We start from the raw sequence: 11581 nt of genomic DNA, 5'->3' as shown, positions 1-11581 counted from the left end.
ATGTGTGTAGCCTGTGAGCGCGCGTGTGCGTCAGTGTGCCCCGCTGTGAGTTTCCCACCGGTTGAAGCATGGAGGAGTTGGCCAGAGAGAGCATCAGTCTGCTGGCTTCAGCCTCAGCCAAGCCCCCGCTGGACGTGACCGCCGGGCCTCGGCTCGGCTCCATGGGGGCCATTTTCATCATGCTGAAGTCCGCTCTGGGCGCCGGCCTTCTCAATTTCCCCTGGGCCTTCGAGAGAGCCGGGGGCATCCGCAGCGCAGTCACCGTGGAGCTGGTGGGCATGTTTTTTCTACGAAATAAGAATATAATAGGTTATTTCTACTCTACGCTTTTCTGGGTTTTGGCACAGATCTTAAAAGCTGAGGCAGCCAAACTGCCTCCTTTTTGAAGGTTATTTATCAAAAGTTGAGGTAACTTTTTATATGCATTTTATTGGAAGTTTGTTGTAGGGCAGATGCATCTTATCCAGTGAGGGCTGAGGTCCACTGAGATCAATTAGGGAGATTGTGATCTGTTCCACCTGACAGGAGAGGCCATGTTAGACTTGACCTCAGCACCTTTTACATTCACTTCATTCTTATCAGTCTCACTTCTCCTCTGATGTTCACCTCTTTTCTCCACTCTGTCACTCACATCACTGCAATATTGAAATTGTTTTGGGGATTAACACTTCAGTCTTTTTACCTTCATTGTGCGTAACCTTTTCACCTCACTTGATCATCACTTTGGCCTGAAAACTGACTTGAAAGCTGTGTGTATAAAAAAGTTCCCAGACTCACCACAAATCCCAGCATAAGTCTTTTTTTTTTTTTGGCTGCCTCTCATGTGGATGATGGGAATTGTTCTGGGGAACCTGTGCGCTCTAGTTTGTCCGAAGAGGAATGGAGCAGCTCAGTCAGAGAAGTGGAGCATGCATTCCTGTTTCAGTTCTTTTTGTGTGACTCTGCAGATAAAAACACTGATGAAGAGTCGCAGAGGAAAAATAGAAATCATTTTCCTCGTGTCACTGTCTGCCCTTGTTGTCCTTCCTACATTTTACTGGAAAAAACCCCGAGCAGTAGACACAGAGGGGCTCCGTATGTTTCTCTTTTTCCTCGTCTGTTCTGTTTGAAAAGCATTCACTTCACTGTCTCGCCTCCTTTGCTGCTCCTTCCTTATCATTTGTCCGTCTGCAGACTTTGGACAAAATAAGGCTTGAACGTCTTTAAACTTAAATTGTGTGTGTCCTTGATCTTGTCCCTTTTTTTTTATTGTTTCATAGAAAGTCATTTTTTCCTTACTTTTAATTTGACTCTCATGTGGTTTCGTCGTCATGTCCTCAAATTCCAAAACTGGATGTGAAATTAAACAAGTGAGTTATCTTGTCCTGAAACAAAGAACGTTTTTGTATGCCAAGACTTTCAAGACATTAGTCAATGACAATTTGATATATAGTTTAAATTGCTATATTTTTTACCACTAGGGGGCAGAACATGCTGATAGATGCAGAGCCACCACATATCAAAGGATTATAGAATTTTTTCCATGGCTAAAGCCTCAGTAAACATTTACGTAAATACATTTAGACACATTAGCATTCATTTACCGTCTTGTGTCTGGTCACTGAGCAAATGTAAGTCCAATATTTACTCAGCTTTTAGCTCTTGCTTTGGTCTCCACATATTCTCCACACAACAATGATTTGCTAATGTGTTGTGTATTCTATTAAATTCAACACTGTTGTGTCTGGGTGTGTTGTTCAGACAAAAGAAGCAATTTGATGCATCACTTAGACTTTGGAAACTTGACAGGGATTGTCTTTGTGTTATTTTCTATTGAATTAATTGAAAACATAATTTGTAGCTTAACTGATCATGAAAATACTGATTAAATTATTGAGAAAACAGGGTGTTTAGGTGTTGGCTCATAGAGACCAATAACCCTGAAGGATGCCTTCTCTCTCCAGTGCTTTCCCTTCCCTCTGTTTAGGCTGTGAAGCTGGTTTTCTGATTGTTATGGAGGAAACACTTTAGCCTCCACACCTCTTGTTATAGTTACTCCCCGCTTCTTGTCAGCATATTAACCCAGAAGACACTGACATTAATCCTGATACGTAGCGGGGCTGGAGGGGCAACCTCCTGGGCTGTGAAGGTAATTGCTTGGCTCATCTTTTAGCGTCAAAGTTGAAAGGGTTTGACTGGAAAATTTCAGATGGCCGGCCTCTTCCCTTTGATGTTATATTATAGCAGCTGGAGTGGGATAATATGGACAAGTTAGCCTTGTCAGTGCTTGTGGAAAATAGCCTTTAGCTCAATATATCTGGAACAATAAATGTTTTGTGTATTGTCCGTGTAGACAAAATCAAAAATTGTTCTCAATCTGCAGTTTAGAATAAAAGACAAAGCAGTTTCATTACAGCCGCTTAGGAATTTGTGACATTGGCACCATCTGCTGGTCAAGGTTTTTATTGTTTTAAATAACATTCCTGACTTTCAGTGTTGATACCAAAGCAAAAGTTTTTATACTCACTGCCTATTTTCATTTAAAAAAAGAAGACACAGCTCACAAATGTTGATGATGTTGTCTAAATGAGAGCTCAGCCTGTTTGAGTATATTGTGTTAGGCCGGAGTAACAAGGAGTGTTAGCAGAGAAATGCCAAAGTAGATTTCAGGATAATTTAGAAATTGTGTCACAAAATGACATTTTGATCAGGTCAAATCTTTAGCACGTTCATAAATATCAATATCCTGCCTTAAAATGTGTCATCTGGGCCTCAGGTCTCCCTTGTGTTCCTGGTCAGCGGTCTGATCATCCTGGGCTACTCCTCATCCATCAGCGGCCAGTGCACTTACCAGGCCGTGGTGAAGGAGGTGTGCGGGCCGGCCATCGGTCAGCTGTGTGAGATCTGCTTCGTCTTCAACCTCTTCATCATCTCTGTGGCTTTTCTGGTCATAGTGGATGACCAGCTGGAGAAGTGTAAGTTGGCCTTACTGGTACTTTTTTGTAAAATCCCTTTTCAGCTTTATCATCAATATTCATTTTTGTAAAGAAGTTGAGTTTGAACAGAACTGCTGTCTGAAACGACCTGTGTTGAAATGACTGTTGAGCAGCTCTAATGAGTGAGTGTCTGCCAGTTAATGTCCCAAAATCAGACCAGGTCATTGGGAGAAGGAACCGTAATGTGACCATGACCGCTTCTTTGATTGGAATCTGTTGCCTCCTGTAATTTGGATTTGAATCACTCGTTTGTTTTTTCGTTTTTCTTAGTCATCCAGCTCCACTTTCTCTCTGGCCGATTACGATCTCTCCCCTCTTCTTCTGTCTGGATGAATCCTCGATGACCTTGTTTGGCTTTTGTCTCCTCTCAGTTCAAGGGCAGATTTATGTCTGTGGCTTGTTGCATTGAGTGTCAGCTGATGGTTCAGACAGTGTCCACAGATGGAGGGCTGATTTGATATATGGTCTGAAGCAGGTGTTTCCCCGTCTGCACCAGAGTCACATCATCAGGAAATGAGGCCTTAATGTTCCTTATCTTCGGCACAGATAGTCATGCATGTCATGTTTGTGCTTTTCTCATTCACCTGTCAGTGTGTGGCTCCCTGTATGAGCTGGTAACTGGTTTGCCGGAGTCAGAGATGCCGTACCACTTCTACACAGACCAGCGCTTCGCCCTGGTGCTGCTCTGCATCCTCCTCATCCTGCCGCTGTCCATCCCCAAAGAGATCAGCATTCAGAAGTACATCAGGTCAGGTGGCCCATGTTGGAATGCATACATGCACATCAGCTGTTTGTCCGCACACACGTGGTTTAAAAAATTCGACAGAGCAGTACAGGAGCATATGTCACTTTTCTGTCACATTCATGCTCCCCTCAGGATGAACCGTATTTATTGAGTGCTTCATTAACTCTTCTGTTTGGTTTACACACAAGAAACTGTGTCACATAACAGGCAGATTACCATGACGGCTTTTGAAAAGGCTTTGCTGAGCTTCAGTGGTTAAACCACTCATCTTGCTGCAGTGATGTAATATTGTACACGTGTATATAGATAAATGACACCTGTGGTCAGTCTCCAGTAATCCACTCCTGTATTGCACTTAAATGTCTCTGGTTTGTGTGATTTCTGCCTGACCCAGGCGTGTTGTCCCTGTCCTCTCACAGTGTTCTCGGCACTCTCGCTGCGACCTACCTGACCACTGCCATCATCATCAAATACCACACTATGCCCTCTGTTATGGTTCACATCGCTCCTCTCTACAGCAGTGGGTACGTGTGTGTGTTTGTGTCTGAGTGTGTGAGTGCTTTTCCGTGTGGATGGGGATGAATGATGGGATGCAAGGCTCCCAGCAACCTCCACCGGTCACAGTGGCTTCTGAAAATCGGTGTTGAGAGTAGATATGTGTAGTTGTAAGCAAATTGGTTCCATCATGAGTGCAATGCTGAGTCGTCCTCCTGTTCGCAGCACTTATTTTATGACATATTTGGGAACTTCACTGATTTGCTTTCTTGTTGATAGATGAAAATTGTGACCCATATTCATTCATACCCATTCATATTTGTCTGTTAAATATGAAGCTAAAGCCAGGAGACGGTTATCTTAGCTTAGCATAAAAACTGGTATCGGGGGGAAACAGCAGCTAAACTTGTTTTTACACTTGGCTTATTGTATGACATAAATGACGTGAGTGACTGCCCCCCTCTGTGCCCAGTCCTTATGCAAAGCTAGGCTAGCTGTCAGCTGGCTGTAGCTCCGTATTTGACAAACAAATGAGAATGCCATTGATCTTCTCACTTCTTTCGTTGCAAGAAAGCAAATAACTGTGTTTCCAAAATGTCCGACTATTCTGTCACATTCGCTTTGGTGTCTTGTGATGAAAACAGTCTGCGGCTGTCAAAATTGATTACAAAATTATTTTCTGTGAATATGTGTAGCTGTCTGTATTTACTTTTGTGTGCATGAGGTGTGTAATCTGCCTTCAAGCCTCAGCAGTTTGGCTGGAAATGAAGAAAGAAAATAAAACCGAAAATAATTAGAACAAAATGATAAACAGAAGGTTTTTTTTTTTTTGTCTTTTTTTTTAAAAAGTGAAGTTCTGTCTTTGAGGCTTTCTTTTCTGTGTAATAATATACTTGATCACAAGAGCAAGTTCATGTAATGAGGTTGCTTCCAGGAAATATGACATGTCATGAGTCATAAATCTGCTCTGAATCCAGGCCACCGGGACAGATGAAGTAGATCAGACCACTGTGCCCGCTCCTTTCCTTAAACCCCTGTGTCACTGTAAAGATGCTCTTTCTGGCTCCCTGACTTCCCCCAGCTGCTCTTGTCAGCTGTGCGCCTGTGATTGACAGATGAGCTCTATGGAAGTGTCTCTAAATGCCATGGCATTATGAATGGTGCCCTAACAATAGCTTATTTCTTCTTCTTCTCATGGCATTTGTGAAATCCAAAAAACGACTCTTGTGTCTCCTCCTGTCTGTGTGCAGAATCAGCTCCTGGGCCTCCATGTTCAGCGTCATCCCGACCATCTGCTTTGGTTTCCAAGTGAGTGCATCACTTTGAAATGTATTCATATAACACCCTCTGAGACTTGGTTAACATGTGTTTGGAACATTATACTGTGGTAAGGCTGGAGGCCACAGAGTGTGCAGTTTTGTGTGGCTTATGTATGTATGAATGCTTCAGGAGGAGAAAGCTGTTTAATTATGGCTGCAAAATTCTAAAAACATGCGTGGGACTACATTAAAACGTGGTAACCCAGCAAGTAATAAGCAGATTTTTCTCACTCATAGAACCTGTCCTTGTAGATAGTTTGGGTTTTACAGTATTTGTCCCAGTCTGTCTGATTTTCTGCCACCAGCCCAAAACAATTGAGGTAAATGGGATTTCAGTTTTGGTGATCAAAACAATGAGAAGTTGCATTTTCAAAGCTCAAACAGCAACATCACTTTCCAATAACTGCGTCCCCTTATTGTAGCAGAAGAACAGAGCTTCTGTTCTACATTCTCAATCAAGGCCTGAGGATGGTTGAAAAGAACTAGTCTGTACAGTGTGCAACAGCCGTGAAGGCAAATGTGATAATTTTTCAAAGTCTTTCTTCAAATGCAGACTTTAGACTTCAGACTGCTTCTTTATTGATCCCAATCTGGGAATTTTTTTTTGTTGCAGTCGCAATGAACAAAAAACATACAGACGACCATAGCATATATACAAAAATTTAAAAAAGTAAACAAAAAAGTGACAAAAAATATATACAGAAAAAGCAGCAATGAATACAAGATAAAACTAAATGTAAATGTAAATATACTGTAAATATAATGCTACTTAATTTTCACCTCTGCAGGGTGAATGTGGCCAAAATCTTCTGTCACCTAATTTTAGATCACAGTAATAGTCTGTATCACAGTACAGTAGCTGTTCTGTAAATTCAATTAAGAAATGTTTTAAACTAACCTTACAGTACTTAGTCACGTTTGATGATTCTCTTCTCAAACTAACATTCTTTCAGAATGGAAGCTTTAAAGTTGTTAATCCTTAAGATTTCAGTGCTAGTTGATTTGGCGACACCTGTAGTTACAGGTGGTAACAGCAAGTGTAGTTTAATACTACACGTCACAGAAGTCTGTGAGCAGCAAACAAACCAACTATTGCCGTTTTACTGAAGAAGTCAGAAAATCATTTCCCTTTTTCCTTCAGTCTGTGATCAACAGTGATGTGATTTTATGCTGCATACAGGCCACAGTGAAAGGAGTTATTACATTGGTTAGAAGTTGGAGGTTTGCGGCCTGTCGACTGCAGCTCTTTATCTCACAGCTGACTGTGGCTGCTCCTTCCTGTTCCATTACTTCCTGCAATATTTCATACTGATCCACTCTCAAAAAATGCTGAAAATGATCGTTCTGTTTTGTAGACACATTATTGGTTAATGATAGTTGTAAGTTCAAAGCTCACTGACGGACATGCTGCTTTTCCTATGAGACTGCATAATAAAAGCCAACTCGTGTTTTGCCAGTAAATACTCCTAATGTGAAACAGTGGCAGTGGAAAATGATTGGTTTGCATTAGCAGCAACTTAATATAGCATTATGTCCTGGAATGTCATCACAGTTTGTAATACTGCAAATATATGAATGTCGCAGTACTTTCATCAGTTGGCCAAAGGCTCAGTCACCAATGTGTTCCCTCATTCAGCGATAATGACTTAACCTACATTTATTTCTATGAAGCACTGTTTGACCACCACAGACACTTCTGTTGAAGCATACTGGCATCAGTAGTCATCAGTTGGGACTTCTGCCAAGATCTGTATGACATCATGAATCCTGCAGGAAACCGCTGGATTAGTACAGAGACTCAGCCAACACACCTAGTAGCTGCATACGAGGGCCGATATTTCAGCCAGCAAATGTTGATGATTGTAATAAATGTACAGTTACGCAAGAAACAAACCGTCATTTATCTTGACCTTGTTAATGGAGTCTGTCTGCAGAGGGGCTGGTAGGCAGACTTTTTTTACATTTGAAGAGAACCAGGCCTAGCTGTTTTCCCCAGTTTCCAGTCTTTATGCTGAGCCAAGCTAACTACCTGCTGGCTGTAGCTTCGCTGTAGCTTCATATTTACTGACAGAGATGAGAGTGGTATCTATCATCTCATCCAACTCTCAGCAATAAGGAAATATGTCAGTGTGTTAATCTGAACATGGAACTCACCGTAGCCTTCAGCCATTGGTTGGTTAATGTGGTTGGCGTCAACAACTTCCTGCTTGAGCCAGCTTTGTGCATCACTTGGCATACAGCAGGATGAGACTGGTACCAAAGGGAAAACACACCACATAGACAGCAATGGAGGAGGCAAGTGCTAAAGGTGTTTGTGTGATGTGATGATGTGTGTACATCTCTGGATGTAGGCCTCACTGTGAACAGTTTCCACTGAAACTACTTTGTACAGAAGAAATGGCCCATAATAATATGGAAGGATGCACTGCTGCAGAATGCTGTGAGCAAACAAATTCACTTCCATTGTGTCGGGCTGGAGACAGACATTTCAGAGACAGATCTCAAAACGTAGACCAATAAAACCAAACATCTGCGTGCTGAGATGCCACTGGAGGCAAATGAGAAAATGAATTCTCTGCTGCAAACAGTAGCAGACATTGAAGTGATGCAGAGTGGGCTTTCTCAGTAATCTTTAGGCCCTGGACTTTCTCTGGAGACTGTTTCAGTGTAGTGTAAAGGTCAGCAGCCAGGTGCAGCCTAGGGCTGCGGTGTTCTGCGGGAACTTGGCAGAGTGAGCTTTTCATATTTAATAGCAGGATAGGGTACAAGGAAAAAGATCATTCTGTCAATCTAAAGCACGACAGACTGATGTGTGACTTCCCAAGTTGCCAAGGTAACCCCTGAGGGATGCTGGCAGGATCTAATAAAAGGAGGGGAAAGTGTGAAAGGACTGATGCATGTCCTCTCACAGGAACACACACACAGAGACACACACACACCATCAGGGTGAGTGATTGCACTGCAAAGGATTGAAAAGAGACCTGATGAGTTGGGGGAGGGGATGGCAGGAAAGGGGAAGCGAGATTTAAAACCGGGCAATGGCAGCTGGGATCAAGTGGGGACAAGAGTCTGTATCCTGACCTCTGTGATGGTTTAACTTGCCCTATTGTACCACTCAGAGCCCACAGCCTTCATTTAATTCCCTATCTCAGTTCCTCACACCGGCAGAAAGATCATAGATAAGACCTCTGGATCCTCGCCCTGCACTGTGAGCTCCAAACAGATGAGAAAAATCCCGGGCCGCCGGCTAGAGAGGCACGCAATCTGTCTGGCTGACAACTAGTCTCTATTATATCTGTCAGTGGATCTGTATTTTGTGTTCTCGCATTCAGAATGAGAAGAGGAGTGGTGCATGAGATCAGCTGCTGGACTGATCAGTTAGAATTAACCTTCATTCTCTGCACAGAGTGCACAGTTTTTGATTTTTCCATTTCTTTTCATGTCTGTGTGTTTGTTCCAGTGTCACGAGGCATCCATCGCCATCTACAGCAGCATGGAGAACCAGCGGCTCTCCCACTGGGTCTTCATCTCTGTGGTCTCCATGATCTTCTGTCTTGTCATCTACTCCCTCACAGGTTTCTACTACTCCTCTCTTCTATCCACTTCCTCCTGCATTGTAATTCCAGTGCAGTATCAGCAGCAGAGAAACCATCAGGGGGGAAACAAAGTGTGTTCTTGGGTGCTTTTGATACAGAGAACTCTGTTCCAGAGGTATGATCGCACCACTTTGTCTCATATCAAGGTGAAGTGAGCAGCGTGCTTTGAAGGTCGCAGCTGGAAAGTTTTCTCTGTAGCTGCTCTTGGAATGGCAGTGTCTGACGGTCCACTGCTCTGGTCCAAACTGGAATATCTCAACATCAATTTGATTGCGGTGACATTTTGAACAGATATTCACGGCCTCCAGACAATGAATCGTAATGACTCAGCTGATCCCCTGACATTTCCTCCAGCGCCCCCCTGAGGCTGACATTTGTGGTCTTGATTGAAATGTCTTGACAACCAGAGAACTGATTTGTCATGAAATTTGGTTTAGACAGTCATGCCCCCTTCAGGAAGAAGTGGAATAACTGTGGTGATGCTCTGACTTTTCATCTAGCACCGCCATCAGGTCAAACCTATAATTTGTCCAAAACTTTGTTTTATGCCCAAATACCTGCAAAACTAATGCCAAGAACATCAGTTGTAGTTTGTGTTTAGCGCTAATTAGCAAGCCTTAGCCTGCTAATTTGCTAAACTAAGAGGGTCATGTTTTTCAGAATACTTGTCATTGTTAGCGTGTTGGCTTGCTAACAGTTTGAGCATTTAGCTTAAAGCGACAGCCTCAGTGCAGCCTCACAGAGCTGCTAGCATGGCTGTGGTTCCTGTATCCAAATCCACACTACATTCTAACACAGTTCATACTGAAGACTAATTTTTAGTAGGTTTTGAATATGTAGCATGGACACTATTCACCCACAGTAGCTACATTAAGTATGTATTAAACTGTATACAACTATTAGTATGTAGTATGGGTCACAGGTTTAGTCTGGTTACAGCTATGTCACAGTTTATGAACTGATTTGAACATGTTTTAGGCATATTGCCTCACTATTGTCTATACAGCATCCATACACGTATGTTATTCCACTCACCGTCATGCCACCATGTTTGTGCTGAGTCAGCTCTCTTGGCCATTTTTTGTGAGTGAAAATGTCATTTTTTCCATTTGGCATCAGATGCACTGTATCTGTTGCAGACGGAAAAGGAAACGGCATCCTCCATTCTCTGTTGCAGGGGTTTATGGGTACCTGACATTTGGAAAGGACGTGAAAGCCGACATTCTGATGTCGTACACCGGTGATGACATTCTGATGCTCATTGCCAGGCTGCTGTTCGGAGTCTCCATCATCACCATCTATCCCATCATCCTGCTGCTGGGCAGGTCAGGGATACAACCTTAGTGAATTTAAATCGCTTCAGCTGAATCTGTCTCAGTCTGTCGCTTTATTTCACTTTCATGAAATCATCCAAAGTTATGTGAAATGTTCAGATGAAGTTTAAATACAGTTTCCTACATGATAGGTCATATTTACAGTAAATATGACCTGATGTGGACACAGGATCTTTTGATAAATATGAAAAAAATTCCACACAACCTCAGTCTTACAAAGACAGTGCTTCAGCTGCATGAAGACTGTCTTCAGCCACAGTAATTGATCAAAAACATACCCATCCCTGCACATCAGATCAGTGATCCAGGACCTCCTGCTGAGCTGGCGGCGGAGATGCGAAGGCGCCGTGATGGTGGAGTTTGAAAGCCGCAGCCGCTACGTGCTGACGGTACTGTGGATAACAGTGACACTGCTCATCGCCACATTTGTACCAGACATCAGCAAGGTCATCAGTGTCATCGGAGGCATCAGTGCCTTTTTTATCTTCATCTTTCCAGGTAACATTAGTTATACTGTAGATTCATATTTTCCCAGTTGTGCTACAACCCTTAAAACCTGTGATGTTTGAACAGGACTCTGTTTGATGTTTGCCATGCAGTCTGAGCCAGTGTCCTGGAAGACCAGGTGAGAAAAAACCTAATTTAAATGTTAATGTATTGTAAATCTCTGTCTGGGTGGCAACTCAAAATAATACTCAAGACGGAGAATAAATGTAGTATAATAAGTTGCCTGAGTGGGTGTTAATCAGTGTTTTCATTCTCTGAGAAACCTTGAACATGGACATTTGAATTCTAATAGCAGCTTTTGAATAGACTCTTGGTCCTAAACTCACAGTGAGAGTTTTTCAGTTGTTACATTGAAGCCTGTCTTCTCCAGAGTCATCCTCACTTTTTGGGGAGGTGTGACCTTGCTCTGTGGAGCGTTCATCTTCGGCCAGAGCACCACCATCGCTGTCATGCAGATCCTCGGAAAGATCTGACCCCTCCTCCTCCCGGCTGATCCAGGGTTTTTTTCATGGAGACTGTGGTGCCTAGATTTTAACTTGTACTTGTGGGTAAGCTGAAGAAGCCTTAAGATAGTGGGCGGGTTGTTATAAACATGTTTGTCATGGTTTTT

General features: G+C 42.8%; 1 protein-coding gene across 1 annotated transcript; it reads left to right on the top strand.

Moving 5' to 3' along the window:
* slc38a8a (solute carrier family 38 member 8a) lies at positions 1-11444 on the top strand. The gene is given in 11 exon segments (XM_076734004.1): positions 1-43; positions 46-272; positions 2756-2954; positions 3567-3723; positions 4140-4244; positions 5466-5523; positions 8995-9109; positions 10308-10455; positions 10760-10962; positions 11038-11089; positions 11342-11444. Coding segments are annotated over 11 exon segments (1410 nt in total).
* Positions 11445-11581: the final 137 nt, after the last annotated feature.

This window comes from Chaetodon auriga, chromosome 6 (genome assembly GCF_051107435.1).
Source record: "Chaetodon auriga isolate fChaAug3 chromosome 6, fChaAug3.hap1, whole genome shotgun sequence".
In the NCBI taxonomy this organism is placed as follows: Eukaryota; Metazoa; Chordata; class Actinopteri; order Chaetodontiformes; family Chaetodontidae; genus Chaetodon; species Chaetodon auriga.
Note: the sequence above shows the minus strand (reverse complement) of the source record. Positions and strands in the feature narration are given on the sequence as shown.